Here is a 23047-nt window from a genome sequence, read left to right as displayed (position 1 = left end):
TGGTGTTTTAAATGTTCAGTGATCTACAAAACTGACTGATGTGTGAAGTCCGCTCTACATTCATGTAGGTTTAAGGAAAGTAAAACGGTCACGAGGGGAGATGCCCACCAAGAGACGAATCACCGAGTGGGTCACCAGGGTGTCCTTACACAATGACTAAGACTGTGTGTGTTACCTGGGACAGAAGACCCACCACACGCTATGTGCACGTTTACTTCCACGGAATCAGGCGCTTTCTCCTTGCCTTCTGGCTTCCGTGTCATTTCAGTGGTTCCGAGAATATGCACTACCTCATCCAAAAGTAAAAACACAAGAGGCGCGTGCACCACACACACACACACACACACACACACACAGCAAAGCAAACCATGGTGCAAAAGGTACAACCCAAATACTTCCTAAGGAAGGACACCAGTCCAAGAGTCCTTAGAAAACACACCAGAGAAGGAAAAAGATGACACACTAGTTGCACACGTGGAGTCAGGAGGGAATGGAGTCCTGAAAGTTCTCTTTACACCGTGGCGAATGGCAGCATCTACTTAAATGTGTGGGTTTTCCTGAAGAACTGGTTACAAAGAAGGCAGTCTAGGGGCTGAGGATGAGTTCAGACACGGGGAGAGCAAACTCTTGATTGTGCTAATTAAAACTTTTTAAAAGCAGTCAAACACAACCAATTTCAAATGGGTTCATTTATTTGAATAAAACCACCAACAGCAACTTAAGAAGGGCACCTGGCTGGCTCAGTTGGTTGAGCATGCGACTCTTAATCTCGGGGTCATTAATTTAAGTCCCATGTTGAGTGCAGAGCAAATGTAAGAAATAATAATAAGTTAATAAGCAAAAAACAGCAACCTAGAACAGAAGACTAAATTGTTTGATTTCTTTTACACATTGATGCAGGCCGACCACCATTCACCACACCTTCTTCTCATCTTCCTTTTGAGGGGACCCATCAAGGCTATCAATAAACAGACAAATCCAAGACCTTTTAAAACACTAGTGGCCACAGAAATTGTTTGATTTCGGGGGTGGGGGGTGGAGGGTGGTGACTGGTTGGCTCAGTTGGTTAAGGATCTGCCTCTTAATTTTGGCTCAGGTCATGATCTCATGGTTCATCACTTTGAGCCCCGCATGGGGCCTGCTTGGGATTCTCTGTGTCCCTCACTCTCTGTCCCTCCCCAGCTCTGTCTCTCTCTAAAAACTAAATAAATAAATAAATTCGTGAGAGGAAGACTAGTTTCTCAGAGAATAACGAAGGAATTCTGGTTTTGTTTAAAAAGGTGGGGGGGAAGGGGGACACTTCAGTCTACAAACCAGTGTAGACCTTGACCATCTGCTATGCACAAGAAACATCCCCTGGGAAAACTGGACTTCCAAGAGGTAAGATCATTAGAACCGGAGGCATACCATGTTCATGGACTGAAAGACTCCGACTCAAGATGTCAGTTTTCCACAAATCTGTCTTTGTGTTTGAACACAATTTCAATCAAAATCCCAAAAGGATTTTTTTTATACTTACAGACAAGTAAAAAGTTTTCATGGAAAGATGAATACAGACAATAAAACCATTTTGGAAAGAACACAGTCCGAGAAATTACACCTGATTCGACTCACTCTAAAGCTTCAGTAATCAATACGACAAGCAAAGTAATCATAGTGTTGTATTAGCAAAGAGATGAGCACACAGATGCATGCAACTGGGGAGTCCAGAAACAGACCCCCACACAAATGTTACCATTTTTGAGAAAGGTGACCACGGAAAAGGGATAGTCTTTACAACAAATGGTAAAGGAACAACTGGACGTCCACAGGCTAAAACAAGGAACCTCAACCCCACACCTTACACAAAAATTAACTCATAATGGACCTTAGATACAATTATAAAATTTAACAATGTAAGGCTTTAAGAAGAAAACACACAGTGTGGGGCAAAGAATTCATAAAAGAACATTTCAACAAATAAGACTTCACTAAAACTAAGTTTTGCTCCAGAAAGATACCATTAAGAGAAAAGACAGCTACGGATTAGGAGAAAATGCATGTGCAAGTTGCCTCTCTGACAAAGGACTTGTGTCCCAAATACACAAAGAGCTCTCAACATTTGACTGGAGTAAAACAACCCCGTACTTGAACACACACTTCCAACAGGGTGTAGGGATGGCAAATAAACATGTGGAAAGTTGTTTGACCGTCAGCTCTTAGGTGTGTGCAAATTAAAACCACAGTGAGAGGGGCGCCTGGGTGGCTCGGTTGAGCGACCGACTTCGGCTCAGGTCATGATCTCGCAGTTTGTGAGTTCGAGCCCCGCATCAGGCTCTGTGCTGACAGCTCAGAGCCTGGAGCCTACTTCAGATTCTATGTTTCCCCCTCTCTCTACCCCTCCCCTGCTCACGCTCTGTGTCTCTCTGTCTCTCAATAATAAAAAAACATTAAAAAAAAACATTAAAAAAAAAAAAAAAAACACAGTGAGATACTACTGCCATTAGGATGACTAAAACCTAAAACACCGACCATATCAAGTGCCGACAAGGACGTGGGTCAGCTGGCTCTCTCGTACACTGGCATGGGATGCAGGATGGCAAGCAGTCTGGGTAAGAGCTTCTGTAAGGTTAAGCATACTGCGCCATATGGCCCAACAACTCTGCGTCTTACTCTAGACAAAGGAACACTCATGTCCACACGAAACCTGCCACTAATATTTAGAGTGTCTTCATTCATAACTGCCAAACATAACTGGAGGCAATGCAGATGTCCTGCAGTGGGAGGACGGATAAACAGTGGTACGTCCATACACCGGAAGGAAGACTGCTCGGCAATAAAAAGAAATGAAGCGCTGACACACCGAACCCAGATGCTACACCCTGAAGAAAGAAGCCAGTCTAAAAAGTTACATGCTGTGCGATTCCATTTACATGAGATCTGCAAAGTGACGAACCCGCAGGGGACGGAGGACACAACAGTGGTTGCCAGGGGTCCCATCAAGTGGAAGATGCGACTGCACAGGAAATACTTGAGGGGGGTCATGCAGTGAGTGAACTACTGTGCATGTTGATTGTGGCAGTGGTGACACAAATCTATACAGCTGTTAAATTCGCAGAATCCCCTCCCCAAGTCAATCTTACTTTACAGTAACTTAAAAAACCAAAAGGGAAAAAAATCACCTGCAGGGCAGAGAGAAGAAATAATTTACTGACTCTTTAAATACTCCCTTGATGTATGGTTTCAGATCTCTTAACTCTTAGGGAAGAGAGAAGTAAAAGATTTTATAGAAAAGATGGAGAGTCTAAACCTTCTTTGCCCCAAGACCTTCAGATGGTCTTCGACAAAGCAGTACACCATTGTTTGCATCAAAATTTATTCTTCTTGGGGGAGAGGGAGCTGCAGGTGGCAAGGAACCAGGGAAGCGGGAGGTCAGAACAGAAGTGAAAGAAAGTATCGACAGAAACACTGGTTTCCTAACACGCACAAACTATGCGCCAATAAACTGAAGCACATTTAACAAGGTGTGCCGTTTTACGAGCAATGTTTAAATCCAGACTGATTTCCCCAAGAATTCCACACAAGCTACTGGAAACTGGAGGAAGTGGGGGAGGGAGATACAAACAATAAATATTAACAAGTGGAATGGTCGCCATTATGACTAGGAAGGAAAATAATCAAAATCACAAGTTGTTTTTGGCTTAAGCCCTCCCTCGTTGAACGCTCACGAAATCTGTTGTTGATCATAACAGCATCATCTTGTATACACCTTTAAGTAGGGGGAAAGCTGTTCTGGAGTCCACTCCCCAGTCAGGGTGCTTCCACATCACGTGAGGGGCGGGGGGGGGGGGGGGGGCAGGGACACCCACTCCTGCCTGCTCCTGCCCCATGGCATTAGCTCATGCGCACACAGCGGCCACCCAGCCACCCTAGTTACCACCCAACCTTCTTCACCCACTCCGCCGAAAAGTATTAAGACTTTTCATACACAACAAAAAGCCACTGCCCTCTTTGTCTGGATGAGCTTCCTAGAACTCTAAGGACAACCCTGTTCCCAATTAGGTAACAGCAAGGCACAAGGGCATAAGACATGAATGGGTTATTTTATGCATTTACACTCAATGTTTTATTTATTTTTTTTAATGTTTATTTTTGAAATAGAGAGAGACAGAGCATGAGCGGGAGAGGGGCAGAGAGAGGGGGAGACACAGAATCCAAAGCAGGCTCCAGACTGTCAGCACACAGCCCAACGTGGGGCTTGAACCCATCAAGCGAGATCATGACCTGAGCAGAAGTCGGATGCTCAACTGACTGAGCCACCTGGGTGCCCCCCTCAATGTTTTGTTTTGTTTTTTTTTAATCTTTTTAATGTTTATCCTTGAGAGAGAGAGAAACAGAGACAGAGTGTGAGCAGGGGAAGGGCAGAGAGGGAGACAGAGTCTGAAGCAGGCTCCAGGCTCTGAGCTGTCAGCACAGAGTCCGACGCGGGGCTTAAAGTCATGAACCGCAAGATCACAACCCGAGCCGAAGTCGGACGCTTAACTGACTGAGCCACCCAGGCGCCCCTACGCTCAATGCTTTAAAATGCAGCTGCACAATGAAATGTGTCAACATTTACAAGACCTGGACAACTCAGTGAATCAATATTTTCCAAATGAGCACCGAATGGCATAGAACAGCTCCATTCAAAGTACAAGACAGAACAGTGAATTTTAATGTAACAGAAAAGCGATCTTCAGGGTTTCGAACTGGCACAGTGCAGTCAACTTTAAAAAGCTACCAAAGTTGGGTGTGGTACCAAAGAACTGCTACGACTGTCTGAACAGGCTGTTAACCTACTGTCCCCTGTATTAACTAGACGCCTCTGTGAGCCTGGCTTTTCTGCTTCTGCCACAATACATGCAGCAAGTGACAGAAAGCAGAAGCTGAGAGAACAGAGAGAGCACAGAACCCAGCTGCCTTCTATTAAGCCAGACAATAAGGACATTTGTAAAAATGTAAAAATAATGCCATTGCTCATTGAATTTGGTTTGGGAAAATATTTATTTCCTGTAAAACATACGTTATTCGTGTTGCCACATAATGGTTTGTTATTCTTAAATGAGCAACGAAGACGGGCCATAGGTTTCGTTTCTAATATGGCAAATGATGACAGACACAACCCACCTACTTAAAGCTCTTGGGGGTTTTCATCTCTTTAAAAAGCGTAACAGGATCCTGACAGCAAAAACAGTTTGAGTCCAAAGACCAGACCGAGTGGGGGATGTGCGCTGTGCGGGGCTAGCGAAACTGGAATCACAAGCCCTACTCTGCAGAGCTCCCACCTGGGAGCCACCACGCCCACAACCTGGAAGGCAAGGCGGCAGTCAAGGAGCCCACATTCCTTCATGCCTGGGGGTTTCTCGGCCTTCTGGGCCCTTCCGGAACAGCACCTGGAAGCGGTGAGAGGCCCACACGGGTGTGGTTCCAGCTCGGCCTCACTCACCCTGCTTCCCATTCAACTCCCCTCAGACCCCACGCTCGGTGGACTCCAGCACCAGATCCCTTGTCACCAGATGGTCAGCGGCGCCCACAGCTGTGCATGGTAAAATCTAACCAACCCCTCATCTCCGCTGCTGCTCCGACCGAACCCTCAAATGACACCGAGAGCCCCACCCTGCGCCACCCGGTTCATTCATTTAGTAGTGAAGCACATACACAGCCACAGAAAGGTTCCAAGTCCCCTTAAAACATACTGAATAAGGGGCGCCTGGGCGGCTCAGTTAAGTGTCCAAATTCGGCTCAGGTCATGATCTCACGGTCTCTGAGTTCGAGTCCCACGTGGGATTCTGGGTCTCCCTCCTTTTCTGCCCCTCCCCACTCGTATTCTGTCTCTCTCGCTCGCTGGAAAATAACCAAACCCTAAAAGGAAAAAGAATTTTTTAGCGTATCAAATAAAACCTACTGCAGATGACAGAATCATGGGAGCCCGCACATCCTCTTGCTCCAACAGAAATCACGGTGAGGTCCCATTCGATGGAGCACTGGCCCATCTACAACACGAAAGGCCTTGAAGATGAGATAGTCCGTGCAAGAAGCTGGACACAAAAGACCACACACAATGCAGGATCCCATTTATACCAAAGGCCCAGAAGGGGCAGATCTGAAAAAAAGGAGCCGGACGGCTGCCTAGGCTGTAGGGAGATGGGGAGTGTCCCTAATGAGTACAGGATTTCGTTTCGGAGTAATGAAAATGTTCGAAATTTGGGGGTGCCTGAGTGGCTACATCAGACGGGTGTCCAACTTTGGCTCAGGTCATGAGTTTGTGACTTCAAGCCCCACATTGGGCTCTGCGATGACAGCTCAGAGCCTGGAGGCTGCTTCAGATTCTGTGTCTCCTTCTCTCTCTGTACCTCCCCTGCGCACAACTCTGTCTCTTTCTCTCTCAAAAATAAAAAACATTAAAAAAAATTAAAAATCATGATGACTAGGGGCACCTGGGTGGCTCAATCGGTTAAGCATCTGACTTGGGCTCAGGTCATGATCTCGCGGTTTGTGAGTTCGAGTCAGGCTCTGTGCTGACAGCTCGGAGCCTGGAGCCTGCTTCAGATTCTGTGTCTCCCTCTCTCTCTGCCCCTCCCCTGCTAGTGCTCTGTCTCTCTCAAAAATAAACAAACATTAACATTTTTTTCAAATCATGGTGACTAACACGTTTTATCAAAAAGACTTACAAAAGGGCACGTGCAAATCTAATCCTCTGTTAACTGTTACCAAAGCAGGTAAAATTAAGAGTTAGCAAATATTGTGGCGTGTTCCCATCTGACTGAAACTAAAATACAAAAATGCAGTGCATTTTTTGTACTACTGATTATTTGTACTACGTGGGAGAGAAACTGTGGATGGAGGCACAGCAAATGACCCAGACTCTTCCCTATTCCCCTGATCTCAAAGTCTGATGGGGAGAAAAGGAAAGAAACACCACGCAGTGTGTTAATTATACCACAAAGAACATATCGGGAAATACAAAGATGCCTCTATTTTCACCTACTGGAAGCCTTGCCTCTGGCTCTCACCTCAAATTCCCTGGAACTCAAACCCTAACCACCCAGGCAGCCCTCCTACCCCACTCTCCACACCACTGCACCAGACCTCACTGCTTCCCCCACAGCCAACGTAATCTTTCTCTTCACCTCCAGAGCCTTATCTCCTCACCTCTTGTGGCATTCATCACTTTGTATCCTGCACGAATTCTGTGCTCACGGGACCTATCTACATCCTGCTGACTTTCCTTAAGCAAAGACATCTTATCACCTCTTCATCTTTGAGAAACCACCCCTATCCCCAGTGCCTGAGCAGTGATTCCAAGATTACCAGCAAGTATGCACTATGATGAGCTGGTTTGGGGAACCTTCTTCTTAAGTAATGACAGAAGAAAATGCTCGGTTTCCCATTATTCTAGATGATCCTGTTCAAGGCAGTGTGCACTAGAGAGGCAGAGCTAAAATCCAGTCCACAGGTTGGGTCCAGAGCATCCCTGCCCATCAAATTTCTGTGCTAATGGAGATGCTCCATAGACAGCTGCGCTGTCCAATACCAAAGCCACGACCCACATGTGGTGGCTATGAAGCCCTCGAACGACAGCTCGTGAGACTAAGTAAATGAATGTTTAATTTTACTTAATTTTTATTAGCCTAAATCTACTCACTCAGTCATGAGTGAATACCGGCTACAACACTGGTCAATGTGAATCTAGAAACCATTCCATCCCTCAGAGCCTTGGTTTCTTCATCGGTAGAGCAGGGGCATGACAGACACTTTCTGCTCTAACGCACAATCATACGACCAAATGGCTTCTGATAACATACCGAAAATGAAAAGAGTACTTCAAGAAAACCAAGAGACCTTCAAATAATTGATCGGACCAGGGTGCCTGAGTGGCTCAGTCAGTTAAGCATCCAATTTCAGCTCAAGTCATGATCTCACGGCTCACGGGTTTGAGCCCTGCATCAGGCTCCCTGATGTCAGCCCAGAGCCTGGTCCCGCTTTGGATTCTGTGTCTCCGTCTCTCTCTGGCCCTTCCCTGATCGGGCTCTGTCTCTCTCTCTCTCAAAAACAAATAAACATTAAGAAACAATTTTAAAAAATGATTGGACCTAACTTCATCAAAATAGAAATTAGATTTTAAATAAGAGCCTCTGATTTCCAAGGAACTACTGACCCTAAAACGTTTAGATCTGCAGTGCTAGTTCTCCCCTTCCCCATATACACTCCAAGGTAATTAACAACGAAGTGAAACGTCCTAAAGACTTAAAGGGGCAAGAACCGTGCTTTTCACATCACCCCACGGCAATGGAGCGGAGCTAGCAACCAAGAGGACCACCAGCGCCCACCTATGGTTGGTGGGAGCGCACGGCTGTGTCCAAGATGCAAAGACTTGCATGAAGCCATGTTAGGGTTTCTTAAAACTATTCTATAGACGTTGACTGCTGCAATCACTTTCCAAACTAAACATGCTTCCCAAAGCCTACAAATTGTGTGTGTGTCTGTGTGTGTGTGTCTTTTTTTTCTCCCTTCGCATTCCCTGTCAGGGGAAGAGGGCCCCCCCCAAAAAAATATTCAATATATGCCATAAAAGCAATGCCACACGGCTAGGTGATGGCTATGAGGCAAGGAGGATGGCCTCTTAGGTCACCCCGTTTCTTTCAGCACCCACCTGGTTAAGGAATCTGGGTCTCTGGGACGCCTGGGTGGCTCAGCCACTGAGTGTCCAACCGGCTCAGGTCACCATCTCACAGTTTGTGAGTTTGAGCCCCACACTGGGCTTGCTGCTGTCAGCGCGGACTCCTCTTCTGATCCCTCTGTCTCCCTCTCTCTGCCCCTCCCCCTCTCTCCGCTGGCACTATCTCAAAAATAAACAAACATTAAAGGGGGGGGCGCCTGGGTGGCTCAATCGGTTGAGCGCCTGACTTCGGCTCAGGTCATGATCTCACGGTTTGTGGGTTCAAGCCCCGCATCGGGCTCTGTGCTGACAGCTCAGAGCCTGGAGCCTGCTTCGGATTCTGCATCCCTCTCTCTCTGCCCCTTTCCCGCCCATGCTCTGTCTCTGTCTCAAAAATAAATAAAAACATTTAAAAAAAATTTTTTTTTAAACGTAACAAAAAAATACTAAACAAAAAAAAGGAAAAGGAACCTGGGGCTCTGGTACCCAGCTCCACAGAATCAGAAACTCTGAAATGCAGTATGTTTACGTCCTGAGCCCCTGCTAATAAACCTTCTCAACTTTTCATCTCTCCATATATGCAGAGTCCCAAATGGTTTGCTTTAGGGATGATCCATTTCAGCTAGGGATCTCAGTATGCAACAGTTACTGAATACCCGACTCAGTTACTTCAATTCTATTCTCGCAAGGAGGGAGGCACCTGCCCTAAAAGCACATAATATTCTGCTCTGTATCTTCTTGACCCACACATCCACTTGCTGAGCTGTACACGTGACCCCAACCACTTCTGGCAGTGAGCTACTTTCTATATTCAAAGCGTGTGGTGAACCACACAAAAACGCTCAACCAGGAAGACAGACTGCAGCACACCATTCAGGGTTGGCGAGGGAAGGAACGCGGGAGAAGGCAGCAGAGGTGTTTCAGCTAAGAAGCAGTAACCACGTCTTTCACGACCCACGGGGTCTACTGGGTTTGACGAATCGCCATCGGCTGTGAGGCCAGACTGCACGGGTTCAAATCCCATTACTGACCCTGAGTAACTCGGTGTCTTGTTCTGCTTTGCTATGAAGCAGGGATGATGATACAGCCATCTCGGAGAGCCCGCACATCACGTGGCCCAGAACAGAGTGAGGGGTCCTCAGTGAGGGTGGGCAGCCTCGCACTCATCAAGCTTCACCAAAGCCCCCTACAGGTTCAAGGCCAGCTACAAATATCGGGCACACACCTGCTCCTCACCCACCTCCCTGGACCGCTATGACTTTCAGATGGCTGCTGGAACTTATTACTATAAACTTAGTGGCCTAAACAACACACCCTTATTCTTTGCTCTGGAGATTAGAAGTCTGAAAACTGGGCTCCTTGGGCTGAAATCAAGGTGTCAGCAGGGCTGTGTAGCTTCCGCAGGCTCCAAAGGAGAAATCTATTTTCTTTCTTCCCTCTTTCATTCTTAAAGTTTATTCATTTTTCAGAGACAGAGCATGAAGGGGTGAGAGGGGCAGAGAGAGAGGGAGACACAGAATCTGAAGCAGGCGCCAGGCTCCGAGCTGTCAGCAAAGAGCCCGATGCAGGGCTTGAAGCCACGGACTGGGAGATCATGACCTGGGCCGAAGTCAGACGCTTAACCTACTGAGCCACCCAGGTACCCCGAGAAATCTATTTTCTTGCCTTTTCCAGCTTCTAGAGACCTCCCCATTCCTTGGCTCCCCTTTCCATCCTCAGAGCCAACAAGGCCTTCCCACCCCACACCACCCACACGGCAACCTCAGGACCCTTAGGATTACACCAGGCCCACCTGGGCAGCACTGGATACTCTCCCCATGAGGGACACTTACCTTTGCAACGTAAGGCAATACAGTTGCTGGCTCTGGGGATTAGGACAGGGACATCTGTGGGGGCCATTATTCCACCTACCACAGACCCTAAACCGCGGACACAGACGCACAGGTCCCGATCCGACCAACCCTGTTGTGCTATTCGACATCTGCCTCCGACCACTCCAGCGCAGCGCCCCCTTCTCAAAACCGGTCATGTGCCCCCCTCAGGAAAGCCTCTGCTGACTCACCCTTCCCAGGGAAGCCAGTCCCGTCCCTAGTATGTGGCACGGCCACCTCCTGTCCACCACCCCTTCGGAGCCCTTCGCGGAGGCCCTCCCGTGCACATGTGCACCTGGCACCTGAACTCCGGCCCTCCATAGGCAGGACATGTCTGGTACACAGGAGCCCCGCTAACCAGGCTCTGTGAGAACCACAACAGATCACCTCTGCTGCTGCGAGAATGCAAGCCTCCATTCCTGGTCCCTCTGGAAGCCAGACAAGAAGACAAAGAGGACAGGGCTAAAAACGAGAAGCCCTGCACAGGGTCGGCGAACAGGTGCCCCTCTGTGCACCTAACCACAATGAAGATCGAATGTAGGAACTTTCCAGTGATGTGACTTTCCCGCAACACCCAAGCAGGGGCCTGTCACACCGGACCACATTACACCCTGCGAGACTTCAGAGTTCATTTGTTAACTGCAACCCCAAAGTAGATATGATCCGCAATCCACTTCTTTGAACAAAAGAGAACTTAGCTCTGAGCTTATAAGATACAGCTGAAGCTGTCCACAGAGAAATTCTAGAAAATCACTTTAAAAATCTCCCCCATTCTCGGTGTACCTCTCTAGCACTGAATTCGCAGGAGTATTAGCAAAACAGAGAAACACTAGGGATAAACATCAGCCCCCATGAGCAGCAGAAGCGAGATCATTTGTTACTTTAAGAACTACACATGGAGGCTCTCGATGTGGGGGTTGCGACTTCACACAAAGTCGGGTTTGGTTACCAGAGCGGACCGACGGGCAGTTACCAGTGTAATAGGGTCTCTCTATACTCATGGTCTAGACACACACTTTCAATGAACACAAACGGTTTCTGTAATTTTCTTTCTTAGGATGTATGTTTGTTCTAATCACTGATTTCAACGGTTAACTGTACATTTGTTGAATTAATAATAAACTTGGGCTTGTATTTTGTAGGTTTACTTGTATTTCACTTACATCGTTTGTTGGCACTGTATTTCTACAAAATACAGTCTAGAATGTCCACAGTGGACTAGAAATTAAAGAAAAAACCTGGTTCTTCACCACAAATAACTGGAGAAGCTAGCTCTATAGGGTTTGCCCAAGAACTATTTTATTCATTTTAACTGAGCTCTCCCAGAACACTTCCCAACATTCAATGTGATACCAATGCTTCCAGAAACACCACCAGCCAAGGATCCAACCAGATCATTTAGGCCAGCACCGGCCACTAACACTTTCTGCCGTTGCCAGAAGTACCCTGTACCTGCACTGTCCAACATGGTGGCCACCAGCCACGTGTGGTTATTCATCACTTGAAATGTGGCTAGTAAAAACATTTTTTAATATAGCAAGTCAGTTAAGGAATAGGATTAATTTAAATTTTTTTAATTTTTTAATATTTATTTTTGAGAGAGGCAGAGCATGAGTGGAGGAGGGGCAGAGAGAGAGAGGGAGACACAGAATCCAAAGCAGGCTCCAGTCTCCACGCTGTCAGTACAGAGTCTGATGGGGGGCTCGAAACCACAAACTTCGAGATCATGATCTGAGGCAAAGTCAGACAACTCAACCAACTCAGCCACCCAGGTGCCCCTAATTTTTTTAACGTAAACTCTACACCCAACGACGGGCTAGAACTCATGACCCCCAGATCAAGAGTTGCATGCTCCATCAAATGTACCAACCAGGCGCCCCAATTTTATTTTAAACCTAAAATTGCAGGGCTGGTGGCCACTGTAATGCACTGCACGGGTCCTTATACCCATGTGGCATCTCCTCCCCCCGCCCCCATATGAAAACAAGTGGATTTCTGGAGAAAGATGGGCCTAAGAAGGAACCTGATCTCAGTTTGTTCTCATCAGAACCAGGAGGAGACCTGGAGTGCTTCGGAGAAATGAGGAATCCTGGCTAGGACAGCACCCCACTCCAGTCCAACCCAGGACAAGCAACCCCTCGGCCACTACCGTTCCCAGTCTCGAGTGGGAGAGTCAGCCCAAAGGCTGGGGCTCACAAAGGGGCCACAGCAACCCACGCCCCCACCAGCTGCTTCTGAGGGCATTCTGCGAGTCAGGCTTTTCCACCCGATTTGTGCATCCTCTTAATCCTTACACACTCAGCATAGAAGAGAGAAAGGCTGAGAATCTTTGGGGACAATTCTTGTAAATGTCCATGATGGAGACAAAACAGCACTATGGACCGAGGAATGTTTTTAACCACTTCACATACAGTTTCTTTGACTGAATAATGTCTCCTCCATGGTGATCTAAACCACCGAATGCAAGAAGCAGGCACTTCAAAATCATCCACCCAACACTAAGAGAAGCTAGGCTGCATAACCACACCGACAGTTAAGAACTGTTACACGCACTCGTTTCAAGACAGCCACTGCACAGGGTCAATTAAGAGCCTTGAAACAGAACCTATTCCTGAAAGTCGCATTGATGAAACATACTTCCAACTCCAGGTACGGGGCCCATAAGTCCTTTTATAAGGGACCCCGCAGTGATGGGGTTTGCTCAGCCAACACATTAGAGCCACTGGACAGGGTCTCCCCCGGAAAATCCCCCATCAACTCCTTCTGAAAGTACTATGAATCGGGTGGCAGGAGGGGTGGCCAAGAGAAGTTTTAGTTCCACCCAGACACCTGTGGCTACGCCCTGGAGCGTATCACACTCTACAAGACAGGCCACTCTCGTAAACTCACACCAGAGGCCAGTTTAGCAACTTACTGTGAGAGCAAGGCCTTCCCCAGGTGGATATGCTGAGGGCTGGCACACGATACAAGAGTCCTACCAGTATCAGGATGTCAGGAAAACCAATTTAGTCACTGGCACGGAATCAAAACCGGAGGACCTAGGCTTTGAATATTCTATGCCAGGCAGGAGAATCACACAGAACCGCTGTGGTCACACAAGGGAACCTCCTCCTCCCTAGCTTTCAGACTCTCAATGACCCCCTCCCCCACACCCGACCAAAAAAAAAGGGATCGACCTGAGCCACCCTGAGACTCTGACCACTCACGTGGCAAACGGTGGACTAGAGCTCCCTCAGGCAGGTAACCTGTTCTCTTCCAAAGGACACGGGCCCCCCTGGGCATGTGTGTCCACATTAGCAGCGGTGACCTGCGCAGTCTCCACACCTCCAGGCTGGCCTAAGAACTGAGCTGGCGACAAGCAGCACAGGGGCCAGGGAGGGCCCACCGGGCGGGGCGAGGAGCACCGTGCTCCCTGTTACCCCCAGAGGCCTTCCAACCCCAGCTCTTGCCACCCCAACAACACGCCGTGCCACCACTTCTCAGGGTGCAGCCCTCGAGCTCTCCCTCCCCCGTCTCCTGCTCGACTCCCACTTAGCCCCGTCGTCCCCATGTTCTGGAAGCATTCAGCTCTTGCCCAGGTCCATGTATTTCCTGACTCTCTCATTACCCCCATTCCCAACTTCCAAGTTCTAATTCACCAACCCTCAGAAGTAGGCCTGCTTCTCTTCAAGAGAATTTCAACACGTCTGACTTCTCATTAGCCAAGGCATGTGTTAACTTACTAGAAAAATGGCATAACTGACTTTCCTGCCTACGCGTGACACTTAAAATCCTGCTTCCTCCAACTTTCTTAAGTCCAAGTAAGTTCAGGACAAGTTCACGAAGCAGGTGACATTGAACAGTCAACTCTGTCACGGTACGTGTCAAGAAGTGCCTCGTTACAACTCTTTGTCTCCAGAGTAAGATCCCTTTGCCTTGGAAATCAAACAAAAAGACTCAGGCTACATACTACTCATCCAAAAAACCAAAAGAGTAACAAAACCAAATTTTAAAATACTCAGAAGAAACAGTCAGTAATTTATATAGACCCGTCAACACCCTGGTCTGGAAAACAGAAATGAGCTCCTCCTTCCAAAAGGATCAAAAATGCCATCTGAAGCAACTTACGTTAAAAGCAATAAAACTGAATTAGCAGCTATCAAAGCAACGTCAGTTTATGGCTTCGGCTTTCTCTTTCACACACCACCTTGCCAGCCAGCCGCCTCCTGTTGTACCGTTTAGCCTTAGAATTGCTTTTTCCTGCATGAATATCCCCCCACGAGTACATTGAACAACAAAACAACAAAAAAAAGAACAGGAGACGGTCACCTTCCACACTAACAAGCCAACACTGAGGAAGAGAGGGGTATGCGAGGGACAACCACGGTCTACGGGACTCCAGTGCAAGCCAAACAGCCGTGGCAACCAGAAAGGTTTAGGGAGAAGGTGGCATGGGAACAGGTTTTGAACCACTGTCCTGGGGTATCCATCCTGTGCGCATTCCCAAAAGAGAAGCCATCGGTGTCTATGCAAGGCCCCAAAGCCGGGGCTGCACCCCAGGAAGCACCAGCCTGTGTGTGTTCGGACCCCAAAGCACAAAGAAGGCCAAGGCCAATCCTGAGGACTCTGATGGCCTACACGGGACTGTGTGACTCCCCACATACAGCACACCTGCGCCCCCCTAAAGCAGGGCGGTGAAGGGGCCAAGCGGTCCTGCGGGCAGTCTACTTTCAAAGAGCTGCACGAGCCGTGTGAGGTTCGGGAGGGATGGAAGCAGACACCAGCAAGAAGGCTATTGCAAAGTCCCAGCATGAGGCAACAGGGGCCTCATTTAGGGTGGTGGCTGAAACCAAAGGGCTTGGTAACAGGATGTGGGGATCCAGAGAGAAGAATTCAAGGCCAACTCCCGAAGTGTGGAGACTGGGTGACCTGATTCTCAACCTCAAATCATCATTACATGCTCTAAAACTTTTCCCAGAACAGGAATACTCTTTATCACAGGGCTACTGAGCTGAGCACACTTCAGTGCCCGTGTGTCAGCGCCCCAAGTCCACTCGTGTCCTCTGTCATCCACAGATGTTTCTTAAAATATTATACCATTAACCTTAAGTACCTCTTTAGGCATCTCAAGCCCAGAATTCCATAATGCTGCTTAGATTGAGGCTGGTCCTGTTTTCTTCCTAGTCCACACTAGGACATAATCACCGTAGGACATTTCTGCACACCACGGAAAATCACAACCTGCCCTACCTGTGTATGCCATGCTCTGGTCCTAAGTCGATCGCTTCCTCCCGTGCAAGGCTCCACTGTCCCAGGAACCCCACGAATTGAACATCCACACTCCCAGTTCTCTGCACAGTACTTTACAAGAGCTCTGTGCTCTTGTCACACAATTAAATGGCAAAGTCCACACTCAAACTCAGGCCTGGCCCAAAGCCTGTGCTCAAGCCACCATACTGCCACACCACAAGGAGCTGGAACTCAGCGGCCCCTTTCTCCCTTTCCACCAAGCTGACTGCAAAAAAATAAAAATAAAAATAAAAATCAAGGAGGAAGGTACTCACTTTCTTCCCATATTTGCTGTTAGCAAGCTTTTATTTGTTCCCAGATCATCAAAATCAGCAGCCTGAGAAAATCGAGAGGGTTGATGCCTGTGGGGAGTAACTTCCAATCCTACCAAAACCTGCCAGGCTCAGAGTCAGACATTTCCAGGTTTGGCCTAATTTTTTTCTGTATTTCTTCTGGGTTCTCTAAGTTGACTTTCATCTTGTAGCTTCGCGGTTGTTGTACCAACCAAGGCTAACGCGAGAGAAAAATAGGGATTCCCGTGATTTTTGTCTTGTTACAGGGCTATCTGAAAAGGCAACTTGCATTTTAGACAGAATAAAATGTGCCCGGTTTGGTTTATCTGGGTGCGTGTGTGCAAGGAAACTCCCTTTCACTCCCAAACCTGCCTTAGCACAAGGGTAACTCGAAACTCCACCTCCCCACGAAAGTTTGAAAGAAAAAGAAATCCACCAGTGCTGCCTCTTCCCAACCAAAAACACTGAAGTCAATGATCAATTCTTTGCAAACTGCAGATGACTCATTGATTTGCTCCCAGCTTGGTGTCCCAACGGCAGTGGTCTGAGTGTTGTACCGAGGTCAAACAAAACTGTCTGTCCCCAACAGTCTAAGAGATCACACTCTGCAACGGAGATTGCTCACAGGGGCCGAAGAAGCAGGGAACAAACATCAGGGTATTTACATTTGTGCTGGCCCGTCTATGCAGCAGAAGCAAGGGCCTTGGGAAAACTTCCTGTTGACTGGACAGGGCACAGCACTGACCAGATGATCACCGCTCCAAGTACTCAGAGGGCAGAGGCCTGCGCAAGTTGCTCCTTCAGGCCCTCGGCCCGCACCTCCTCTGAGTTAGACAAGGAATAAACTGCTAAGTGAATTCCTTCCTGGCCAGACCGAATAACACCACCGCCACCGCGTGTGCCTCCCCACTTGAAACGTGTGATCAACTGCTTCGGGACCTAGAGGAGGCATGGGGTCCGACCCCCACGAACTGCCGTCCTGTCCCTCGTCTCTTCCCTCTCTGCCCTTCACCCTTTCTAACTTTCGCAACTGCTCAGAACAAGTCATTTTTAAAATAACGAAGCGTGAGCATTGTTATTCTACAGCAGATACGCAAGGACCGAGCAAAGTTCCGTCAAAAGCAAATGCAATCCCAGAGAAGTGGAGTGAGAAAGAGAGCAAACTAACACTGACCTACTGATAGGAAAGAACAACCGACCTAACCAGTCTCCCAAGCTCCTCCGAAACGGCCCTGCCCAGGAGGGGCAGGTAGGATGCTCCTCATTGACAAAGCCTTCCCTTCCTCAAGCTGATCAGAACCCTAACTGCTACCAGCTGCCAGTTCTATTGGACTCAGGGCAGGTTCAAGGCACTAGCATAACCTGGCACGTGAAGCCAAATGGAGTTGATTGTCACTAAATCCCACCCTGCTGGCTTTTTAGTAGGAAGGATTCTTCCCCTCTTCCTGATCCTAAACTACAATATTTAAAGCCAGCACATTTCAGGAGTGGGAAGCTTAATAAAGGCTGATAGATTGCCTAAGACACAGGCAGCTCTGTGAACCACACACCTGTCGGTGCTCACAGGGAATTGACAATCCCAAGTCCTACAGAGGCAAGGTATCGGTGGGATAATGAATTTGGGACAGAGATCCACTCAAAAGAAACAAGTTTTCTCAAGTTTTAGAAATCAGCATTAATAACCGCAACCTTCCCCTCCAATTTTGAGATTCCAGTAAATTCGCAGATTAATGACTTCAGGGGTGACCTTTCCAATACGAAGTTTGATATGAAAATAAAACTCCATGAGAAAAGGAAGTCATCTTGCAAGCATAGAGTGTGTGGATTTCTTGGAACTGTGGATTTCTGAAAATTCTCCCAGTACCCTTCAGCACTCTCCAATCTTACAGAAAAGTCCGCAGAACTCGGGGCATGACAATTTCCCCAAAGACGGTTCTGCATCAGAAATAGGTCCTTCAGTGATGTCCATCTTTACTGCTTCTCACTACTATTTTAAAACACTTGGAAAAGCGGTAAAACGACATATAGGGGAAATCAGGATGCTAGCACTGTTGGATTTTTGTCTTGATGGAGCGCTATTCAAAAAAAAAGGGGGGGGAGGGACTGAAAAGCAACCTGTTTGGTTATGTGGCATAAAAGGAATACCCAAAATTGTCTCAGCAACATATTCCTGCAACTAGCTGGTTTAATCACACATGCCAAAAGCTTCGTGAAGCTACTGCCTTCCTGAAGCCAAAGGAAATACATAGCCCGGTCCTTGGCGCGGACTCTGCTCTCCTGTTCCCCACGACTGCCCATTGTTAAGTACCACTGGGAAGTGCTTTCTGCAGGCATTTCCACCACTTTGCCTTTTGCAATCTGGCAAGCCATTTTTTTCAGTGAACATCCAATTACTGGCAGTACGTCATTCACAGGGGAACACCAGTCATGGTTAAGTGTTCCCACCAACCAGGGTGGCAGGCAGTGCCCCACACGTGTAGCCACCCGACAGGACAAATGTGGTCCTTTGCCTCAGCTTCCTGAGCAAGGTTCCATTCATTTATGCAACCCGAGATCGCTGGCTAAAAGCAAACTAAGAACATTCAGTGCCCACTTCACTTAGCTACCCCCTTTTTTGGCTCCTGCCGGTCTGACCCCTCAAGTCAGGTAAAAAAGCTGTTTTTCCAGACTACTTTGACTTTGCTCTTTTAAACACTTGGGGCCACGAGAACTAAAAGATGCCTTCCAATGGCCAACTTGCCCGAAATATGTAAACCAAAGACTCTTGACATCAAACCTTTATAACCAAGACCCCGTATCTGGAAGTACCTGAGGAAACTGCTGCCAGAAGGGCAGAAAATTAAGTTACTTTTGGAGTCAGGATTGATTCGGCTGTAGGTAGCCATGTGCGGCGGGGCTCTCGCGCAGTTGCAAACACACACCTGGCCGGATGCTGACTGCACCGCACACAGTCGGGTAACCAAACTCTCCCCTCCCCGCCCCCCGCCCAAACAGGTAAGTAGAAACAGAGAGCGTCCGGCTCAGAACTCGGGGCCAGTCCCAAGGCGGAGAACATGTGCCTTCCTTGCAGGTGTTGTTCCAAAATGAAGCCCGACGCTAGGAATTGCCGTTTTAAAGGGATCCGGGGGAACGCCTCGCAGCCCCGGTGGGCGCTCCGGGGGAGCGCACGCGAGCAGGTGCGGGCGAGCCCCGCGTCCACGGAGGGCGAGCGCTCCCCAAGCTCGCCGGCCAGAACCGGGCCAGGCGAGGCAGATCCCGGGGACGCCCGCCACGGGGCACGGCCCGCCCCCACCCACACCCCACCTTCTCCCCACCCCCCCCCCCCCCCCCCCCCCCCCCGGAGCCCGGCTCCCGACCCGACGGCCGCCAGCAGCCCCGGAGCACGCCTGCGTCCCTCGGGCGGCCAGGGCGCCCTCATTCACAAGCCCGGGATCCAGGCGCTTTGTGCCGGAAGGCGCCCCGGACAATGAGCCGGGCAGGGGGCCGCCGGCCGCCCCCAGCGCGCGCGGGCCCGGCATGACGGTGCAGCCTCGCCCGGCCCGGCCCAGGCCCAGGCCCGCGGCCGCCGGGGCCTGCTTAAAGATGGCGAGCCCCTCGCGTGGCTCCCGCGGCTCCCCCCGGCCACAATGGAAGGCGCCCCCCGGCCCCGCCGAGGCCGGTCCGCGGGCCTCACCTTCCATCTCCATGTCCTCGGGCTCGCTCAGCTGCTGCTCGCCCGCTTTCTGCTGCTGCTGCTGCTGCTGCTGGTGGTTCATGTCGGCCGCGGCCTGGGCCTCGCCTGCGGCCGGGAGCCCGGGCTGCGGGCCCGGCGGGCGGGCGGCGGCGGCGGCGAGCCGGGGCGGCGGCGGCGGCGGCGGCGGCGGGGCGGCCTCCTCCTCCTCCTCCCGCGCGTCGTCGGCGGCGGCGGCGGCCCCGGGGCGGCCCGCGGCGGGCGGCGGCGGCGGCGGCGGCGGCGGCAGGGAGACGCGCACGTACTTGCTCGCGATTCGCCCAATCTCGGCGCCGAGGCGGGCGGGCGGCCGGCGGGCCGGGCCGGGCGGCCTCGTCGCTCGCTGCGGCCGCCGCCGCCGCCGCCGCCGCCGCGGGGCCCGCCTCCCGCCGCCGGGGCCGGGGCCGGGGCTGCGGGGCCGCGGGCCGGCCGGGGGCGGAGGGCGGCCGGGCGGGGGCCGCGGAGTCAGCCCCGCCTCGGGCCGGGCGCGGCGGGCGGGAGGCCTGGCCGGCCGCGGCGGGCCTGCGGGGCCTGGGGCCGGCGGGAGCGGCGGCGGCGCGGGCGGGCGACTGGCCGGCCGCGCTCGGGGCGCTGCGGCCTCCGCCTCCTCGGCGTCGTCGTCGGGGCTCCGGCAGCGGACGCGGCGCCCGGCGGCTCGGCTCGGCTCGCTCTCAAAATGGCGGCGGCGTGAAATGTCACATCCGCATGGGGGGCCCGAGAGCGAGCGAGCGAGCGAGCGGAGAGCGGGCGGGAGGCGCAGGGAGCGGGCGGGCGGGCGGGAGGGCGCCGAGCAGGAGGGCGGAGCGGGAGCGGAGGGCGGAGCAGGGGAGGCGGAGCAGAGAGCGGCCCGCCCGCCGCTGCCGCCGCAGCCGCCTCGGCCCGCCCGCCCGCCGGCTGCGGCTCCGGCTCCGGCTCCCGCTCCAGCCCGCGTCGCACCGCGCCCCCCGTGCCTCCCACGCCCCCAGCGCCGCCCGGCCCCGGGTGCCTGCCCCTGAGTCCCGGGACGCGCCGGTGCGGGCCCCCCGGCACCCCGACCCTGGAGGGTGAGAGCCCCGAGCCCGGCCCAGCGCAGGGGCCTTCCCCCCTCCTCCCCATACCCTGGGGCCCTCGGCGCGGCCGTGTGACCTTGGGCGTGTAGCTGACCGGGCTGCTTAGAACAGGGTCTGGGACAGAGCCGGGGGCGACGCGTACCACCAGTGCCTATGGTCAGCAGTAGTAGTAGGATTGCTCTCCACCCTTAACCGAGCTGTGTTGTACGTGCCCAATACCCTACGTGGGAGAACTTATTTTCTCATTGTAGTCCAAACCAGAAAAGTTAAGTCCCTCAGAACTGACCCCAAAAGCTCTTCGTGTGGCATTTAACCTGTTCCCCTCAAATCAGCACAGACTGGTGAGTAGCGTCTCAGCTTTTTTATGGTAACCGAGGCAGCGCAGGTGAATAAATAGGCAAAAAGGACATACATCTCTGTACATCTGTCCCCATCTAAGGGACCGTCTCAAAGGAGAATGTAATTTTGCCCCCTAAAATGGCCAGGAAGTTGTGATTCCCACCCCACTTTCCATCTCCGTATTTCCTTTCCTGCATTTTTCTCCAGTTTAGTTAGGATCGCATCTCCACACCCACAAAAGAACGTTTTGTTCACTGTGGTGTCCCACGTGCGTGGGACATTGCAAGGACTCAATGAATATTTGTTAAATGAATGCTTGATTCAAATGTGACTGCCCCCCCCCCCCCAAGCATTTCATATATGCGAAGGTTTCCCACCAGCGGAATTTCTTGCTAGACCAAGGAAGGCAGCAAATGAGAGGGAAGGAGTGACTTCACCAAGAATCGGTCCCAGTCCCTGGGTCACCCCCAGATCCCGAAGAGGTGTTGTTATTCACACAGATTCTCACAAATGCTAATGAACTGTTCTCAGATGCAAAGGAATCCTCCCCTCCAGCTCTGCAGAGCCTTGGGGAGGGCAGAAAGGACCTTGGGGGGGGGGGGGGGGGCAGTTGGCAGAGAGCAATACACAATGCCTACTAGGTTCCACACCGCCCAACCTTATTTTTATGACTGGGTTCAAAGCCAACCTGGGAAATATATGAGGAGTTAAAAGGATACCCTGCGTGGTGGATAAAATAAATGTGGTATAGCCATCCCATGAAATACTATTTGGCAGTTAAAAAGCATGAGGCACTGAGACATGGTACCCGTGGATACACCTTGAAAAACACTGTGCTGAGTGAAAGAAGCCAGACACAAAAGACCACATAGTGAATGATTCCCATTACATGAAACATCCAGCGGGCAAATCAATCTATGGAGACAAAGTAGATTGAGGGGTTCCGGCTTTGAGCAGTGATGGCTCCTAGGCGGCTTTGAGCAGTGATGGCTCCTAGGCCAGGGGTTTCTTTGGGGAGGTTATGAAAATATCCTAAAATTTGATTCTGGTAATGGTGCGAGTATGCTAAAACCTTCGGAACTGTCCACTTTAAATGGGTGAATTGTAGGATACGTGAATCATACGGCAGTAAAACTTTCTTTTAAAAAAAGGGTATCTTGCAAAGGCCAAGAATGAGTGAGGAAGACCAGAAGGGAGGCTGGTCACAGTCTAGAGGAGAGATGGAGGTGAGCTAGACAGGTGTAGTGGACCTGGAGAAAAAGAACAGGTGTAGGTGTGTTGACAGGTCAAACTGGCTAGACTTGCTGATAGGCTGGAGTTTGTGGGAGAGGAAGAAATGTTGCTTTAAGCCTCTGAGTTTGTGGTCACTTATGACACAATAATAAAAAAAATGAATACACACAAATAATATGTCTCCAGTCCTAGAAGCATCTCAAAGGGAAGAAACTTCACAGCTGTATCCTAGCACGGTGCCTGGTACATAGTAGATGCCTGATAAAGCCTGATGGAATGGTTTCGCCTCAGCTAATGTTTACTAATTGCCAGGAGCCAGGGTCTGTCTGGGATACAAAAGACTGCCTGCTTGCTTTAAAGGCTTTTAGTAAGGATTCAGTTACAGAACTTCTTTGCAGCTTCCTGCCTTTCACCTAGGAGTAGAGGATGGGGGGCAGGGAGGAGGCCTCATTTCAAGGCCGCCTCAGCTACTCAAAACAGCAGTACCAGTGCCCTCTGAGGCCTGCGAAGAAGGTCCAGACTCAGTTATCCCAGAGGCCTCTGCTAGCCTCTGCATCTCCGCCTTGGGGAATCAGGTCTGCATTAACTGTAAAGCCCATTTGCTCACA

At 50.5% G+C, this 23047-nt stretch overlaps 1 protein-coding gene across 1 annotated transcript in view; it reads right to left on the bottom strand.

The window, feature by feature from the left end:
- Positions 1-19898, bottom strand: part of USP7 (ubiquitin specific peptidase 7) — a 64569-nt gene extending 44671 nt beyond the window's left edge. Inside the window, exon 1 of the mRNA XM_042923027.1 lies at positions 19783-19898. Within this exon, the coding sequence (XP_042778961.1) occupies positions 19783-19864 (82 nt within the window). The 5' untranslated portion in view covers positions 19865-19898. The remainder of the gene's footprint in view (positions 1-19782) is intronic.
- Between the last annotated feature and the right edge of the window lie 3149 nt (positions 19899-23047).

The sequence above is a fragment of the Panthera leo genome, chromosome E3, assembly GCF_018350215.1.
Source record: "Panthera leo isolate Ple1 chromosome E3, P.leo_Ple1_pat1.1, whole genome shotgun sequence".
Taxonomy (NCBI): domain Eukaryota; kingdom Metazoa; phylum Chordata; class Mammalia; order Carnivora; family Felidae; genus Panthera; species Panthera leo.
Note: the sequence above shows the minus strand (reverse complement) of the source record. Positions and strands in the feature narration are given on the sequence as shown.